Source organism: Hippoglossus hippoglossus, chromosome 15 (assembly GCF_009819705.1).
Source record: "Hippoglossus hippoglossus isolate fHipHip1 chromosome 15, fHipHip1.pri, whole genome shotgun sequence".
In the NCBI taxonomy this organism is placed as follows: Eukaryota; Metazoa; Chordata; class Actinopteri; order Pleuronectiformes; family Pleuronectidae; genus Hippoglossus; species Hippoglossus hippoglossus.
The window spans coordinates 22,819,233-22,838,657 of record NC_047165.1 but is presented as its reverse complement, the minus strand read 5'-3'; the positions used below and the strand labels follow the sequence as shown (position 1 = coordinate 22,838,657).

The following is a 19,425-nucleotide window of genomic DNA, read 5'->3' as shown; positions in this document are numbered from 1 at the left end:
CATAAACATTTTTTAAATAAAAATCTCATCACAAACATTTAATTGCAACACACATTCGTTGCCTTGTTGTGAACAAACATTTCATGAAACTTGACTATCATCATGCTGCTGATTGGTATTTGGAATGTCCGCGTGAAAGTGGGGCATGTGGTGTTAACTGCAGGCATTTCTTGAACCACAGACTTTTCTGAACTTTGCCAAATTTTGGCTGCTCAACTAAGAGTAGCGTGAGGTTGCTGGCTCAGGTTCTGAGATGACAGCATGAACATCTTATAGTACAAAATGACATTCCGTGAGGAGCTAACATGGACTTCCTCTCCCACAACCTCAAGGACCTGGCCTACATATGGAAGCTCATCATAGGTTACAATCACAAACTTGCCACTCAAGTCTTAAAGACTAGCTTGTTCCCTTAGTGGCTCAGGAGTGCTTGAGGGATCCTCAGTGTGGCACATGGTGTCCCTCAGGTCTACTTTTACTGGCTGGTAACATAGGCATGTCTTCATTTCTGCATGACACTTCTCTATGACTAATTTGTGCAGCTTGTGAAGACAAAAGCTGGTGTATATTTAAGGTGCCCCTTACAGCCGTCAATTTGCCTGGAATCAGCTAATCATATTTCTTTATGCTCTCTTCGCTAACCCAATGGTGAGTAATAGTTGACCCAGATTTTTTTGGCTAGCATCTCATACAAGTCCAGTGGAGTCTGCAGCTTGCTTCCTCATTGAACATAGAGATATGTATCCGTCTTTATGGCACCACCAATGCCATCCGGGGCACCCTTTCAATGGGGCTTTTCTGAATAGTTTTCATAAATTTTTTTTTAACAGTCCTTACTCTTCTCCTAGCAAGGTACTCCACTCTTCCTGCAGAGGTACTACATATATATATGGTATCTTCTTATGTATTTCAGAAAATCCAGTCGGACAGAAAATGTAGGCTTCACGTCATTGACCCATTAATGTTGAGTGGCCACAACACTGTGGCCGCTGATTGTCTTTCTTTGGACAACTCCATCTTTATCATCGCCTCGATTATCTCCCAGTTTATCTCAGTCTTTCAAGCAAACAGCAGGAATTTCACATTTGTCTCCTTCTCTCCAAATTTCTGAAGGAACTTCTCCCTACAGGCCATCACAGTGTCTACATGGGTCTTATGTTTGAGAGCCAACTCCATGGCCCTCCCCAGTTGAAAAGGTTAATGTTGACTTGTATGGCCTGGTAGATGAGTCCAGCTTGTAACAGAGTTGCCTCAGCCTCCTGGATATGACCACTGAACAACAGCATGTGCGCCAAGGATGACTCCTTAGATGGCGGGTTCTTAATAAATTTAATGTACTGCACACTTGGTAACTCTCAAATCGTAGCAAAGGCAATTTCTGCTGTGTTCAGCTCCCTGTTTTCCAAGGACAAACCAGCCAGACATGCCCACAAGGTTTTGTCCGTGGCAAAGCGGCAGAGGCGCAGTGCATCCTCCCAGCATGAAGATGCAATGTATTCTTGAAGCAAGGCTGGGTATGGAGGTACGGCACTGTGCAAGAGTGAACCGTCTCCTTGGCGTAACGTTACCTTGGTTCCAACATAGCTCAGAATGTGGGGGCATAGGCTGAACTCACTGCTGTCCTTCGTGTGCAGTGTTTTTGGCAGCAGGTCCTTGTCAGTGAATACAACACTCGGGTAGTACCACACTGTGAACTGATTGTCTTGGATTCCACACAGGATGTTAGCAGTATCATTCCATGCCAAACTGTGAACCATGCTGCCAATTTTGCAGATTGTGTGCTTTAGTCCAAGATGACAAACGGAAGTCACATAAAGGTCACAGTTCTTGTCTAAGAAGGCAATCTGCCTCTTCGTGGATGGGCTACACTGGTCCAGAGCGATCTCCACCACCTCCAGCTTGTGGGTCAAGGGCTTCTTGTTGCCAAGGGCTTTACTCAGCGAGACACCCTGAGCATTTAGCATTTTGTCAGCTCTCATACCAGGTAATTTAGGGGAAGATATCAGTTGACCTTCATAGGAGAACATGTACAACCCTGCTCGTTCCACAAGCAGAAAGTGTTTCTCTGCTTGTAGGATGAGTCTCACTTTTCCCTCCTTCAAGTCGAAGATGAGGGTAGTATTCCAGTTTCTTTAATTGTAAACATAGCACAGGAGGGATGTGACGACAACCAGGTGACCATATGCCAGTGAGGCTTTGATGACTCAATCTCTAAACTCCAATGCTTTCATCACGTTCCACACCTGCATGGTGCGATTCTTGGTAAGAGTGACCACACAGTTCTTCAACTCCCAGTGCTGCTCCACCACATGGCCAGGGATGACATGCCCATTACCACAGGCCACAGCCAACTGGGTGCCGTCTGTAGAACAGGCCAAATTGATCACATTGCCCGTGTTGGGTTTCTCCATCGCATTGGACAATCCACTCTTTTCGCAGAGCCACAGGGAATTGAAGGAGCCCACGGCAGTTTCTCGAATTATTTCATGACCACAGACGTCAGGGCGACGAGCCTGTAGTCATTAAATCCTGTGATGGAGGATTTCTTGGCGACTGGGATGATGGTGGAGCATTTGAAGCAGGAGGGGACTTCACACAGCTCCAGTGATCGGTTGAAGATCTGCGTGTAGATTGGGGCCAGCTGGTCAGCACAGACTTTCAGGCAGGAGGGTGACACACCTTCTGGGCCTGGTGGCTTCCTAATCTTCTGTCTGTGAAAGACCAGACTCACATCCTCTTCACAGATCCTCAAGGCAGGTGGGGGGTCGGTTGAGAGAGGTGAGGAGGTGGCAGGGGGTGGAGGAGGTGGTTGTTTGATGTCAGAGTGGGCTTATCAAACCTGCAGTAGAACACATTCTGGTCGTCGGCCAGTTGGTGATTCTCCACAGTGTGGGGGGATGGTCTCCCGTAGTTGTTGAGGTCCTGCAGGCCTCTCCACACCGACGCCAGATTGTTGGTTGAAAACCTGCTTTCCAACTTTTCCGTGTAGCTCCTCTTTGCTACTCTCATCTCCTTTGTCAGTGTGTTTCTGGCCTGGTTGTACAGGATCCTGTCCCCGCTTCTGTAGGCCTCCTCCTTGGCCACGAAGCTGCCTGAGTTTTGCAGTGAACCAGGGTTTATTGTTGTTGTATGTGCAGAAGGATTTAGTCTGCACACACATGTCCTCACAAAAGCTTATGTACGATGTCACAGTGTCAGTGTGCTCATCCAGGACTGTTGCAGCAGCCTCAAAAACACTCCAATCAGTGCAGTCAAAGCAGGCCTGTAACTCCAGCTTTGCCTCATTGGTCCATCTCCTCACAGTCTTGACTTGGATTGGTTGTTACGATGGCGCCGAGGAAGGCTGCCGTGTCTCAAGCTCCCCCACAGCTCTGCTCTTTTTTCTCTTTTATCTGTTTTTTTGTTATTTATTCTACTTTATTTTGCATTGTGCACTCTGACAAAGCGAGCCCTATCATACTATATGATAGAGAACAACTTCTGCTCATCGGCAAACAAAGGAGAATACCCATGGCGCTGTTTACCTGTCGTACCTGGAGCACGGAGGCGACGAAGGAAACGAGGGTCGCGGGCCGGCGTCCTAGTCCGGCTGAGGAAACGTGAGAACAGGCCTCCACTACCAAGTATTCTTCTGGCTAATGTTCAGTCTCTGGATAACAAGCTGGACGAACTTCGGAGCAGGATGGCTTTTCAACGGGACATTAAGTTTTGTAACGTGATGGTTTTCACGGAGACTTGGCTCGACCCCTCGATCCCGGACTCCGCCATTGTTCCCGAGGGGGTCTCCATTCACCGCCAGGACCGGACAACAAACTCGGGGAAGAGCAAGGGAGGAGGTTGGCCCAGTAGCACTCACTTCCACCATCATGAAGTGTTTTGAGCGGCTAGTCAAACCCTTCATCACCTCCTCCCTCCCTGACTCTCTGGACCCTCTTCAGTTTGCCTACAGGCCAAATAGGTCGACTGCAGATGCCATCTCCCTCACCCTTCACACTGCCCTCTCCCACCTGGACCAGAGGGACACATATGTGAGAATGCTGTTCATTGACTACAGTTCAGCATTCAATACCATCGTGCCCCTGAAGCTCGTCACCAAGCTCAGAGACCTTGGGCTCAACATCGCCCTCCATGACTGGATTCTGAACTTCCTGATGGGCAGACCACAGGCAGTGCGGATAGGCAGCACCACATCCTCCACCCTGACTCTAAACACCGGTGCCCCCCAGGGCTGCGTGCTCAGTCCTCTCCTGTACTCCCTGTTCACGCATGACTGCGTGGCCACCCACAGCTCCAACACCATCATTAAGTTTGCTGATGACACGACCGCCATAGGCCTGATCACTGGCGACGATGAGAAGGCCTACAGAGAGGAGGTCAGAGCCCTGACATCTTGGTGCCAGGACAACAACCTCCATCTCAACGTCAGCAAAACAAAAGAGCTGATCGGACCAACCACACAGACTCCATCAGGAAGACGGCCAGACAGCGGCTCTTCTTCCTCCGCAGGCTGCGGAGGCTCAACATGGATGCCAGTGTTGGGCATCACCTCCAGACAAAGGAATAAGTGAGGCCTATGTGGGCTTTTCAGAGCCTGACTCGAGTTTCCGGCTGTGAGGCCTGCATGGGGTTTGAGGAGCCTGTCTAGAGTTTTATGGCAGGCCCAAGGCAAAGCCCCCAGAATGCCTGGGGTGGGGGTAGCATGTTTCTGACCGCCGCCCGAGGTCAAACTCGGACCTTCCATTGGCTGAGAGCCAACAGACCCCACGGCCCCCCCTGGAGGGAGGCCGGACACCTCGTCAGGTAATAAATAGTGAGCTCTCCCTGAATCCTCTGCTCATTCCCAGTGAACTGAAGATAGCTCACAACCTCTCCAGGTTAATCTAGAAAATCTCCCACAGTGAATTAAATTGTTTGCTGTTTAAGAAGAGGGTTTATAGGTGAGGGCTGCATGATTTCTTCAACACTGTGACATCTTTACACCAACCTTCGTTAATGTAGAAGCATATTCCGACTCCCTTCGCTTTTCCCGATAGCGCCATTACGCGGTCCGCTCGGAGGAGTTGGAAGCCCGTCAGATGTAGTGCACTGTCCGGGATGTGCTCACCAAGCCAGGTTTCAGTGAAGCACAGGGCAGCGGATCTGCTAAAGTCCGTGTGTTCTCTGTTGAGGAGCAGCAGTTCATCCGTCTTGTTGGCCAGAGAGCGGAAATTCGCCAGATGGGTCTAACATAGAGAGTGACAGTTATTCTAGCCATTCATGGATGTGCTGTTGTAATGGGTGACGGAAGTAGAGGAAGATATATGGGGATGCTGTGGGAGACATCTTCAGACTTGGGGGTGACAATCGCTCATGTTACTCTGTTAGCATTTGTATATTGTTTCACCTTCTGGTCTCCTTGATGCATCAGTCTACAATATAACATTCTGCATAAGACACAAGACAAGTTCTCCTTTCACCATCTTCCAGAAAACTGGAACCTAAAAACTATCTGCACTGGCTACTGGAAGAGCCTCTAATCAATGGAGCCAGGCTGGATGTCCAGGGCAGCTCGACACCAGGCTTCACCAGCATGCTGTGCACCACCGGAGCTGAAACCTTCAAAAAAACTTTAAGAAACTACAGAAAACTTCCAGAAGGTGTAACTGTTGTAAAAGACCCTTGTTCACCAGTAGTTTATGCATTTTTGGTCATTCATTGGTCTGTTGTAGTATAATTACAGTTTTTGTATTCTATATTTGAAAAAAGATGTTCAAAGTATTTTTTAAACTTATTTGTTTCAACTTGGACACTGTTGTAAACATGTTTTTGTGTTTAAGTCACTGATGGGGACAAAAAGGATTGAGATTAGTCCAGTATTGAGCAGGAGCACTGCAGCGAACAGAAGTGTAACTTCTGAAGTGTGACTGAGCCTGTCGGGCAAAAAACAGACGCTTTTTTGTAGACCTGTGATATTGCCCGGAATTACATTGCAGTTCTGTTATTTTATTGTCTAATACTGAACTAATTAATACAATTTCTTTATCATTTCCAATTTTACCGACAAGCACTGTTGGAGATTTACACATTGATAACTATTGCAGTTAAGTGAATTTTAATTGCACTCTGTTTGGATGTAGTTTCAGTAATCTGTGTGCACTTTCACCACCAGGGAACCCCGAGTGGCTTTGTAATGATGTGTTATGTTCAGATATTTTGTAAAAACCTTTTAATTTCTTAAAGCTGAAACCTTGAAGTCAAATTTGCTCTCGTCCCCGGTCCTGACTTACGCTGACTTTTCGCGGCCTTTCATTTTGGAAATCGCCGCAAGCCATAGTGGCCTTGGGGCTGTCCTCTCAGGGAGACGGACAGTGGCATGAGACCGGTGGCCTAGGCCAGCAAAGGCCTTCGGCCCACTGAGCGCAACATGTCTAACTGTAGTTCCATGAAGCTGGAATTCCTTGCACTCAAGTGGGCCATGACGGTGAAGTTCCGGAGAATATTTGTTGGGGCAGAAGTGCCTTTTCTATACCGACAACAACCCGTTGAGCTACCTGCAGTCTGCTAAACTGGGGGCCACAGAGAACCGATGGGCTGCCCAACTGGCTGACTTTGACTTCAACATCAAGTACCGCTTTGGCCGTAGCAACAGGAACGCTGATGCGCATCCACAGCAGTATGTAACTGGGTCCCATTAAGTTGCTCATTGTCGGCTGGCACTTGGTGCCCCTAGGCCTTCAGCATGAACAACACCCAGATCCGGTGATGTCTGCAACTCAGTCTCTGGGGTCCGTTCTTCCATCTCACTCTGCATCCGATCTCCGTTCCTTGCAGGAGGATGATCCCTTCCTCAAAGATGTGTTTGTGTTTTGGCGATGGAAAGCTCCGCCTACCTTGGCCAAAAGGCGACAGCTTTCCAAGCCAGTCATGGCAATTTTGCACCAATGGGACCGCCTATTGGAGAAAGACAGGGTTCTTCTCCATCCGGGTCTTCCGTTCAGATGGGGGAGAAGGCAGGAGGCTTTGAACCAGCTACACCAAGAGCATGGCCACCAGGGCATCGAGCGGACCACCGAATTGGTCCGGCAGCGCTGCTATTAGCCAGGAATGTCTTCGGACATAAAGAACTGGGTCCAACAGTGTTAGCACTGCCAGGTCGCTAAGGACTCGGGGCACATGCCACATAGCTTTATGGGCCACTTACTTGCCTCCCGACCCAATGAGATCTTGGCCATTGATTTCACACTGCTGGAACCTTCCCGTAACAGGTTCGAAATGTCCTGGTAATGACGGACGTGTTCAGTAAATTCACTATAGCTGTCCCTACACAAGATCAACGGGCCTCCACTGTGGCCCAGGTCTTGATCTCTGAGTGGTTCTATATGTAGTGGTCAAAAGTTTGGGGTGACAGTTGAATGCCAATCGGGTTCACCGCATATATTCAGAATAAACAGGATGGGAGGCTGATGATTCCAGAAATAGACAATTTATTCAAGTCTGACACATGATTTAAAAAGACTGATCAAACAGCACAGGATCATGTGCAAAGTATGGAGTACTGGCATGTACTTGATATAAATAATAGATTAAAAAGAGAGAAGTTAAAGGCTCAAGACCCAATTTAACAAAGCTAAATTATCATGCGTAAAACTTTAAGAATCCTAACACTGGTGTGATTGCACCAGTGGATTATCACTGCAAGCGATATTATACAATGAAATAACAGAAGAGGGTCTCTAGTCTACGGAGCCAATATTCAAGCCATTACACCAGGATTGCACAGTACCGTCAACCATATTGCACGTTGCCCATAGAACAAAGAACAAAATAAAATGTAAAAAGAAACCAAAAATCAAACAAAGTAATCAGAAAGAAAACTAATTCTAAACAAGGCCAAATAATCTAAATGAAATCTTAATGTGGGAAAAAAACAATGACCGTGAATATCCTGCCTGAAGGCAGCCCTATGAAACAGACATGTCGTATTAGGTCACACAATTATTAAAAAAGGTTATCAAAATGTTTCAAAACATTAACAAACATCAAACACATCATTATGCCATACCTTCAATTCATTACAATAAAGCAGAGACCCACGCCGTCCTTATTGTCTTGACGACAAGTACTAAAGCAGGAAAGGAGAATTACACTCAATGTCACAGACATAATAGTATAGACTCTGGATACATGTCCGGCGCATCACTTACAAGTATCGTTCCCACTAGTTTGTGTGTACACGCTGACTGGCGGAGATTACAGTATGGCGACACTGATACCGTCTCACACACACACACACAAACAGGCACACACACACACACCCAGCTGTACTCTGGGCTCTATGAACAGAAATGCGCTTCATGTTCACGCAACGTTTTCAGCGTGATCTCCATTTACTTTAAAGCGTGTGGTGGCAGTTTCTGTTTAATAATGATACTCTATTGTATAATAATACACACATAACATTGTCTCTCGGAAAGTTCAATTAAAACACCTGCAGGTGGGCTCACCCCACACAGCTACCTAGTGTAACATGTATAGAATGAGCACAGAGCACAGGAGAATCACTTCACTTATACAATCAGAAGCCCCTCCCTGCGAGGAGCCAAAAGGTATTCTTCAGTCTCTTGATGTCTGACCAGGTTGGGCAGAGTTCCTGTCTCAGATCTCCGTCCCTGGTGACTTCTGGTATGAGACAATCTGTCTCCGAGATCCCCTATCTAGATTTACAACATCAAAAGACCCCAGTCCTGTATACAATGCAGAGTTCCCCTCACCCATCTCTATCAGACACACTAAGTAACACCCCTGCAGTGAAGCATTTGCTAAGACACACATGTGGGGGTCATAAACACTTATAGTCCCCTCTGCAACTTTTGTAAGTCACAGAAACACATTTGTTATCTACTTCTTCTAAATACATATCTGTTCTTCTATTAAACATTACACAAATGCAAAATCTGCCATTACAAGCGACTTTTAGTTAATAAAGCTTACCGCAACAAACAATTGGCGTCCACACCTGCTGCGCCCCCGCTACACTTCCTTACAGGACCGGCAGTGGAGAGAGAGAAAGAGGGAGAGAGCTACTACGGTGTCCCTAAATAAACTTTGCGGACTCCCCACGTCCTATAGGCATCGCCGTTCTGTCAGGTAAATTAGAGCTGTGATTTTATATCTACAATGACATATTCACATAACTGGGAAAGTAACACTGCTATAATAATCCTGTTTCAGCTAAAGCTTTTATTAAGGATTAACCCCATTACATATAAGTTTGGTGTCCCGGGCCGCCTTCATTCGGACTAAGGAATGAACTTTGAGAGTTCTTTGATTCACCAGCTCTGCTCTTTGTACGGTGTTGCAAAATCCCGTACTACTTCATATACCATACCATACCTTCGTACCATGCCAGTATCATGGAAACTGGACTGGGCATCCTGTTTGCCCTAGGTGCTGTTCTGTACAATACCACACCTCATCAGGGCACTGGTGAGTCGCCCTTCTTTCTAATGTTTGGACAGGAACCTCGGCTTCCTGTGGACTTTCTTCTGGGTCAAGTCCAGGATCCAGTACCCCGCGAGGTACAGGACTGGGTGGTTGAACACCAAACTTGACTCAGAGTTGCTTTTGAGGGTGCTCATGAGCGGTTGTCGACTGCTGCTAGCAAAAGGAAAGACTGGCATGATCAGCAGGTCCGAGATGCACCTTTTCCAGTGGACCAATTGATGTACCTAAGGCACCACGGTGCTAGAGGTCGACATAAAATCCATGACCTCTGGAACTCGGTGGTCTAACAGGTTGTGAAGGCCCCCTCCGGTGGCGGAGCAGTTTACACGGTTGCCACTGTGAATGACCTGCATAAGGTCCGGAACGTACATCAGTGAGTGGTAGGTGAAGTCTGCAGTGTAGAGGGTGAAGAGGAACAGAGCCAGGACCCTGCGGGTGCCCCCGTACTTTAGAGAGCCGTGTCCGACACACAATCCCGGGTCCTCATATACTGTGGTCTGTTGGTCAGGTTGTCCAATATCCAGGATGTGAGGTGCAGGTCCACTCCAGCATGCTCGAGTTTGTCCCTCAGAAGTGCCGGTTAATGGTGTTGAAAGCACTGGAGAAATCAAATCATATATACGCAGCTATCGCGATAACATGCGAGAATTCCCACGGTACGTAGTGTGGTCTAATGCTAACAGCTAACAGTTCAATGTCCCGACAGCAGTACTGTTCTTTAATAGTGATGTGCCCAGAGTTACACCATCTATCATTTACAAACACTGCTAGCCCTCTTCCTTTCTTCTTAACGCTCTCCGCTGTCCTGTTCGCCCATATCAGCTGGAATCCGTCCAGTGCGGCGACTGTGTCCAGTGTTGTTGTGATTAGCCATGTCTCCGTCAACAGCATGATGCTACACCGCCAGTAGTCCCTCTCAACCCCACTAACTCGTCCATCTTATTGGGTAGAGATCTTACTTTCCCCATGATGATGGACGGGAGCACAGGTCTGTAGCGTCTCCTCCTTGCGTGATGCTGGGCCCCGGCATGATTCCCCTGTGTCCTTCTCGTCGGATCTCTCCTCGGGCAGCACCGCTGTGTTGCAGAGCGCTAACAGCTTATCCCTACTATAAACAATAGGACCATGGCTCCACAAAGGATCTCCGGACATGGTTGACAGTGTAAAAAACAGAAGAAAGAACACTGCAAACGTGATGCACTTGGTGTCCATAGTGCACAAAAGTTAGTAGAACAAAAACACACGAAAGAGAGTAAAAAAGAACTGAAAAAGACAAAGTAAGGGAAAAAAAGTGCCAAGAATGAGCGGGAGCTGCTGCAACAGGCTGCCACTAGGGAGGCGACATATATATATATTAGCTGTAGTGGAGGAGAATTTAGCTAAATTAAGAGGGATGAAGTAGAGCTGAAGTTAATACGACACAACACCAAATCGGAAGTGATACAATATGCTTACATCAGCATATCACTGATACTGATTTTTAACAAAAACTTGTAAAAATGTCATATATTCAATACATTTTTATTTCTATCTTGCTAGATAACAATATACACCCGAAGGCACTTGACATATATACAGAGAGAGAGAGAGAGAGAGAGAGAGAGAGAGAGAGAGACATAAACAGAGATTATAACATCAACATTAATGTTGAGTGGCCATAACAATCCTATCAGAGGTATTTGCAGCTGTTTGTCTTTCTTTGGACAACTCCATCTCTATCTTCGTCTGGATTGTATTCCAGTTTATCGCAATCTTTCCAGCATACTGCAGGAATTCCACATTTGTCTCCTTCTCTCCAAATTTCTGAAGGAACTTCTCCCTACAGGCCATCACAGTGTCTACATGGGTCTTATGTTTGAGAGCCAACTCCATGGCCCTCCCCCAGTTGAAAAGGTTAATGTTGACTTGTATGGCCTGGTAGATGAGTCCAGCTTGTAACAGAGTTGCCTCAGCCTCCTGGATATGACCACTGAACAACAGCATGTGCGCCAAGGATGACTCCTTAGATGGCTGGTTCTTTATAAATTGAATGTACTGCACCCTTGGTAACTCTCCAATGGCAGCAAATGCAATTTCTGCTGTGTTCAGCTCCCAGTTTTCCAAGGACATACCAGCCAGACATGCCCACAAGGTTTTGTCCTTGGCAAAGCGGCAGAGGCGCAGTGCATCCTCCCAGCGTGAAGATGCAATGTATTCTTGAAGCAAGGCTGGGTATGGAGGTACGGCACTGTGCAAGAGTGAACCGTCTCCTTGGCGTAACGTTACCTTGGTTCCAACATAGCTCAGAATGTGGGGGCATCGGCTGAACTCACTGCTGTCCTTCGTGTGCAGTGTTTTTGGCAGCAGGTCCTTGTCAGTGAATACAACACTCGGGTAGTACCACACTGTGAACTGATTGTCTTGGATTCCACACAGGATGTTAGCGTTATCATTCCATGCCATACTGTGAACCATGCTGCCAATTTTGCAGATTTTGTACTTTAGTCCAAGATGACAAAAGGAAGTCAGATAAAGGTCAAAGTTCTTGTCTATGAAGGCAATCTTCCTCTTTGTGGATGGGCCACACTGGTCCAGAGCGATCTCCACCACCTTCAGCGTGTGGGTCAAGGGCTTCTTGTTGCCAAGGGCTTTCCCGCTCAGGGCATTAAAGAGAATGATGACTTTTTCATCACTCTGGTCCCGGATGGCAATTGTGTCGTTACTCAGCGAGACACCCTGAGCATTTAGGCTGTCAGCTCTCATACCAGGAAATTTAGGGGAAGATATCAGTTGACCCTCATAGGAGAACACATACAACCCTGCTCCTTCCACAAGCAGAAAGTGTTTCTCTGCTTGCCGGATGAGTCTCACTTTTCCCTCCTTCAAGTCGAAGATGAGTGGAGTATTCCAGTTACTTGAATTGTAAACATAGCACTGGAGGGATGTGGCGACAACCAGGTGACCATATGCCAGTGAGGCTTTGATGACTCGACCTCTAAACTCCAATGCGTGCACTGCATCGTTCATCACGTTCCTCACCTGCATGGTGCCCTTCTTGGTAAGAGTGACCACACAGTTCTTCAACTCCCAGTGCTGCTCCACCACATGGCCAAGCATGACATGCCCATTACCACAAGCCCCGGCCAACTGGGTGCCATCTGCAGACCAGGCCAAATTGATGACACTGCCCGTGTTGGGTTTCTCCATCGCATAGGACAATCCACTCTTTTCGCAGAGCCACAGGGAATTGAAGGAGCCCACGGCAAACACTTCTCCATTTGGTGCCCAGGACAGAGAGGAGATTGGGTAGTCATGCGCTGACGAGGAATAAAGCAGATGGCCAAAGCTGTCCCATACCTTATATTTAGAGTCTTCTCCACCTGATAGTATAAGGTCATTAGCTGAATTCCAGTCCACCTTCAGGACAATCCCATTATGAGCCTTCCACTGTATGACTTTTTCGCTGGGTTGCAGAGGCTTAATGAATAACCATCCCCTTGATGTGTAGAGAATTCGTTTGGAGTCTGGACTCCAGGTGACAGAATACACAGCAGACCCTTGGCTGGCTAGTGTTGAGCAAGGCATACCACTTTTTGACCACATTTTGATCTGCCCATCTTCTCCAGCTGTGACGAGAGCAGACCCATCATAGTTCCATCTTCCAGCCAAAACAGCTCCTCTGTGTGCTTCAACACTCTGCTCGATGTGTCCTATCTTGGAGACTAGGTGGAACTTTCCATCAGTGCTGGTAAGGACAAAGATCTCAGCCTGGGTCTGTCTCAAGCCACCAACAGTTTTGGGTAACCAGTGTAGATCAGTGGGGTAAATGTCATTTGGCAATTTGACAACCAAACAGCTCATACTGGTCAAAAGGTTCCATTTGAGGATCTGGTGGTCCGCACTGCATGAGAACAGTTCATCTGCTGTGGTCCAGCCAACACAACTCACTAGTTCTTTATGGTTGGATTCCTTTAACAGCGATGTTCTCAATCTCATGGTGGAGGTTTACTCTTGTGACCTCAACAACATTGAAAATAGTACAGTAATATACTATAAATGTCATGCCTCTGCATGAATTTTGCTGAAAATACTGATTTGCTGAAATGCTTTGCTGAGTACCTCTTCTTATTTATTTGGTTTATTGCCATGGATCCACCAAAATCAAGGCGCATTACTGCAAAATGTTAATAAACTGAACATTCCATTGATCCCATATATCAAAGGAATGTGGCATCAGTGGAAACATCAGAGGAATGTGATGATGTCACATAAAGCTCGTAAGAATGTGATGTCACATTGCGTGATGTCGCCACTGTAGAAGCCTCCCATTGACTGAATCATTAATTCCATAAATTGCAGAAAAAGCTTACTATTTAAAAAAGTATCAACATTTTAAAGATTCAAATCAGTTCAATAATCTTTAGGCAGTTAGTGATTGAAAAACGTACATTAAAGCAATTGTCAATAATAAATAATGGATTACTACAGTATTGCTGTTAACATTCACACATCAGTTAATGACAGTTATTTATATCATCAAAACCAACACACAAAAAACAATGCATGGGACCAAAACCATCAATCAGTGAAGATTCCCTGCTCCTTTTTGACAAAGTGGGTGAGAACACGCCATCAATCACACTGCCATATTTAAGCTTTGGGACAAGTTGGCATGGTTAGTGAGGATGGGCTATATGAGTGTAGCCATGTAATGTTAATTGTGGTCATGTTATTGAGTTGAGTTTTGTTCAGTTTAGGGGTTAGGGTTTAAAGGATCATTTCCTCCATAACACTTATCTAAACAAGGTTACAAAATGGTTCCCAAAAAATCCATGGCAAAAAGAAGAATGAATTATAATAAAAGGTGTTCAGTTCAGTTCAATTTTAAGCGCCAAATCATAACATAATAAGGCCAAGACCTTTACATTTTTAGAGAAACCCAACAGTTCCCACAATGAGCAGGACTTTGTCGACTGTGGAGAGAAAAATCTCCCTCAATAACTGGAAGAAACTTCTAGAACCAGACTCAATGTGGGCGGTCATCTGCCTCGACCGGGTTGGGATGAGCGGAAAAAAATGGGGAAGAGAGGAGAGGTAGGTGGAAAAGAGGGAGAGAAGCGAGAGACCAGGAATATCACATTTGTACTCTGTAAGGCTCGTTGTTGTCAGGAAAATAATAATACAATAATAACAGATACTCCTCTGGTATCCATACTGTGGATAACACCACCCAAGAAGCCATTCGGCAAATATAAAATTGTTCCTCTGTAAATGGGGACCAGCCTCAACTTCTGATGTGTCAAGCATTGCAAGCACAAATAAAGGCACACAATAGGTGTGACAAATTACAGTGCAGAGAGAGCAGCACTGATTTCCTCTATGATGACAAGATGCGGTTAAAGTGTGTAAAATTTAGTGACATCTAGTGGTGAAGTTGCATGTTGCAGCTGAATACACCTCACCCTCCCTTTCCAAACATGGAAGAGTACCTGTGGAAGCCTTCAGTTGTGATTAAACTCAAAAGGTCTTTAGTTTGTCCAGTCTGGGTTATACTGTAAAAAACATGGCGGCCTCCGAGGAGAGGTCCCACTCCATATAAAGTACTTAAATATAAAGGGCCATTAAAGAAAACAACAATTCTTACAATTTATATGAAACACACATATAGAATTATTTTATATTCAATTTCTGCCATTAGATCTCTTTACCTAAATCTTACACACTGGACCTTTATAGGGATAGTTCACAGAAAAATTAAAATTCACTCGTTATCTACTCACCACTATGCCGATGGAGGGGTCGGTGAAGTGTTTGAGTCCACAAAACACTTTTGGAGTTTCAAGGGTAAACAGCATTGCAGCCAAATCCAATACAATTGAAGTAAATGTGGACCACTTCTTCAAATGTTAAAAAACAACAGAAAAAAACATAAAATGCCTCCATGCTACTGTGGTGTCATACAAGTGTCCAGAGACATTCAAATTCAACTCTAAACGGCGTCATGATACGAATTTCCATTTTTCAGTGAACTACCCCTTTAAGTAATTGCTTCAGTATACTGCTAACATTTACCACTCAATTACAGCCGATGGATAATGTAGAGAAAAACTTTAAATCAATCCAGGAACAGCACTACACACACTACACAAAAATTTGTGTGGGAGGTGGCGGCATTTCTATAGTTACAATCTGCATTATAATAAATTATCACCTACTATGAGAAGTGAATGGGGGTTGAGAAAGAACCATTATTGAATTATACACATTTTACCAGATAAATTGATTATAGGAGCCACTGTGTGACACTTAGAATAAAATCCAATGAAATTATTAAACATAATAACCATTAGTATTGTCTGTGTTTTGTGTATTTTCTGTGAGCCACCTCTGTTCTCTCCATCTTCTCCATCTTATTTGATTTCAGATAGAATAGTCTGTTGTTCCTCAGCAGAGGGATTATGTCATTGTGAGGGCAGAGAGGGGTTTGCAATTTTCTTTTCTTTATAGTACTGCTGCCATCTTGTGGTATGTATTGAAAATGACAGGCAATTAATTTTTTACTTATCATCACACTGAGCTGAATAAACCAATTAAACCACTGAATCCACCAAATATAATCTTTATATAATATCTTATTTTTCTACCTACATGAATCATAACTCCTGATCCTTTGAAATATTTTAACATGTTTTTTATTAATATTGGAAATTCAGATTTTAAGTTGAGACAATAAATTAAAAGCCGATGTTCACGTGCTGTATGACAATAATTTGTCTGGAGATTCATGCAGCTAAATTATGATGTAGTTTACGGAGTAAACTTAAATAAAAATAAAAATAATAATAGTAAAATTGGAACATAGAAAGTCTCTTCACAGAACAGCACAAAATGAGGAAGAGAATGAAGCGGGAGGGCCTGGTGCACTACGGAGCAAGAAGATAAGTACATAAGAGATGTCACAGTAACACCTTCTCTCCCAGTAGTCTTTCTCTATCCAGAGGCTAAAGGTTATAACTGTCCACAAAGAGGACATCACTGTCTAATGGCTGAACCTGTAGTAGACAGCTCAGCCTACCAGCAGTCCACACTTTGACAAAACAAAAGGTTTCCAACAGAGACACAAAACCTCCAAAAACTAGAGCTCTTTAAATGGTGTATTGGCAGTTTCTGCATTTGTGTAATGTTTAATAGAAGAACAGATATGTATTTAGAAGAAGTATGAACAGATGTGGTTCTTGTGAGTTAACTTAAACTTTACGATTGTTGCTCAAGGGACTATAATGTTTATGGCTTCCCCCACATGTGTGACACGGGGCAAATGGTCACGGCAGGGGTCACTCAGTGTGTCTGAATAGATGGGTGAGGGGATCTCTGTATTGTATACAGGACTGGGGTCTTTTGTCTTGTAAACGAAGATAAGGGATCTCGGAGACAGATTGTCTCACACCAGAAGTCACACCAGGGGGCTGGGACAGAGATGGAGACAGGATGTCTGGCCATCCTGGTCAGACATCAAGTCACTGACCAATACCCTTTGCTCCTCGCAGGGAGGGGCTTCTGATTGTATAACTGTAGTGATTCTCCTATGCTCTGGGCCCATTCCTGACCATTACGCAAGGTAGTGTGTGGGGTGGGTCCACCTGCAGGTGTTAGAATTGAACTTACCGAGAGACAATGTTATAATTGTGTATGATTAAACAGAAATTGCCACCACAATGGCAAAAAGAAAACCATGGTCGTCCATATCAAAAGCTCTCTCCTGATCACATGATAAACAGAACTAAACTTTCTCAAAATAGTGATAAAGTACCTCAGAATAATGAAAAGCTTACAGAAAGGTGAGTTTTGTTCAAGCTGTGGAAATGAGGGTGACACTTTTAACTGTTTTAAAACATTAATAAAATATCTGAAAAGTGGAACTTTGTGCATTACAGATTCCCCAAAGATTCCCCATCTCCATGCAGATTCAGTGAGAACTTGTACAAAATGGTTTCACACAGACCTGATCACGGTCTCTTTGTCATATAACGGGAGTATTTCAAGGGACTTTGGGGGACCCCAGGCAAAAGGGAGCTGGGGAGCCCTACATGGAACTTACCCCCTGCCCACTCCCCAAACAAAGTGCAAACACAAGCATTTGTGCAGTCTTGTCTTCAACCAAAACTCTAAAATCTGGTCTCTTTAGGGGGTTTCCATGGAGCCATCGTAGTCTCCTTTACATAGCCAACTATAGTATTTAAGAAAGTTCTTCAGTTATGTTCAGCTGCTTTTTATTCCTCCAAAACATTGACTCTGTTTACATGGACAGCAATATTCTGAATACTGACCTTATTCTGAATATGACATAATTTCCATCATGTTTACATGAGTTGCTAATAGAATATTCCATTCAAATAGCTCTTTATGTAGAACATAGTGTGAGTATGACTCATGTCAACATAACATCCTACTACATGTTTACACTCAAACCCAGGGCACATATGTGGTTAAGCAGTTACAAAATGTTGTTAAAACTATATGAAGCTATGCTGCAAAGACATGTATTTGTAAACATAATGCGACTATGGTCAGAATACTCCACGTCTTAACTTGATTATTTGAGCATATTAAGGAAAATGCTGTTTACATGGCAGTTTCTTATTCAGACTATTATCTTTATCAGTTTAATGTTGGAATATTGCTGATGTTGCAAACATGTCTATTGTTTCTTCCCAGATCCTCCCATTGTCCTGGCTCCCACTGTCCTCACACCTGATTCCATTGTATTGTGTGCTTCATAATTTGCCAAACTTTTTCAATGGTGGACAGGTCTGAACTCAGTGTTTAATTATGAAGCCAAGCAGTTGTAACCAGACAAAATGGGTTTTTCTGGAATTAGCAGTTGAGTCCCTGAAGTCACTAAATGAACTCGCTAAATTTCTTGACATTGCATGTCAATAGAAATGTTGATGTTAAACTGTGCAGTTTTACACAATGATGAACCTCTCCCCATCTTTCCTTGTGAACTTCTTTTGAGGATGCCTCAATCAGAACACATCACCTGTTACCAACTCTTTACCTGTGGAATGTTCCATGCAGGTGTTTCATTCCACAACGTTCCCTGTCTTTTCTTTTTTGAATGTGTTGAATCGAGTTCAAAATGAGCACATATTTAAACAAACGCTTATCAGCTGAACCTGAAACAACTTTGTACTCTGATGAACTAAATATGGGGGATTTATATTGTCAGAACAACACAGTAAACAATGAAAGGCATTGCTTAAGCAAACCACACAGTTGTTGCTTCACTTATTCCCAGACACTAGCAGGTTGTAGCATGCTGCAAGTTTTCTGGTGAGGATTATCTGAAAATCACTCATGTGGCATCACCAATTTGATTTCTCTTTGTGAAATGCCTAGATTAACAAGACTGAACCTAACGGTCTCCCACACTGCACATTCCTGACTTCCACAAAGACCGCTGGTGGAGGTTGTCGTGTTCTTTTTTCCTTAGGTAGAGATGGTAGAGTCGGTCTGGTTCAAAAAAGTATTTATTTAGAAGCAATGAACAGCTACTACATAGCTATGGGCACTCAACGTACAACCCGCAAGCCGCCTAATACCGCCAGGGAAGTCAAGAGTCGCCCCGAGCGGACGGTGGGTGCAATATTTATAATAATAGGTAGAACTTCAGCAGGAGGGGGAGTCACGTGGCTAGTGCACAGGCTGGTCCCAGCCTCAAGGCACTGGAATTCGCCAATGATGAGGAGCTGCTCCCCGTTTCGTCCCTCCTTTGACAGTAGCTGGGAAAATCTTCACATTCTGACAGTGTTTGGTTTGGTGTTTTAAAACAAGCCTTGAATCGGCTGACAGCTTGTGAGCTTTCAGTATGACATGCGCATTTTCTAGACAAAACAACGCCTTTCCTATCTGTCCTTCAGACCCTAGTGGCCGCTGCTTGAATTCTTTCTAAGGGTATGTCAC

At 44.7% G+C, this 19,425-nt stretch overlaps 1 protein-coding gene and 1 pseudogene across 1 annotated transcript; both read right to left on the bottom strand.

Annotated features, from left to right (window-relative positions):
- Positions 1-942: 942 nt before the first annotated feature.
- On the bottom strand, positions 943-10,635 carry LOC117775649 (annotated as a pseudogene).
- A 489-nt stretch (positions 10,636-11,124) lies between these two features.
- On the bottom strand, positions 11,125-13,458 carry LOC117775360 (intraflagellar transport protein 80 homolog). The gene has a single exon (XM_034608438.1). The coding sequence runs from the start codon at positions 13,456-13,458 to the stop codon at positions 11,125-11,127; it is 2,334 nt and encodes a 777-aa protein (XP_034464329.1).
- Positions 13,459-19,425: the final 5,967 nt, after the last annotated feature.

Bases quoted from the DNA above. Each gene is read 5' to 3' on its own strand.
- LOC117775360 (XM_034608438.1), bottom strand. From the start codon at position 13,458: ATGAGATTGAGAACATCGCTGTTAAAGGAATCCAACCATAAAGAACTA.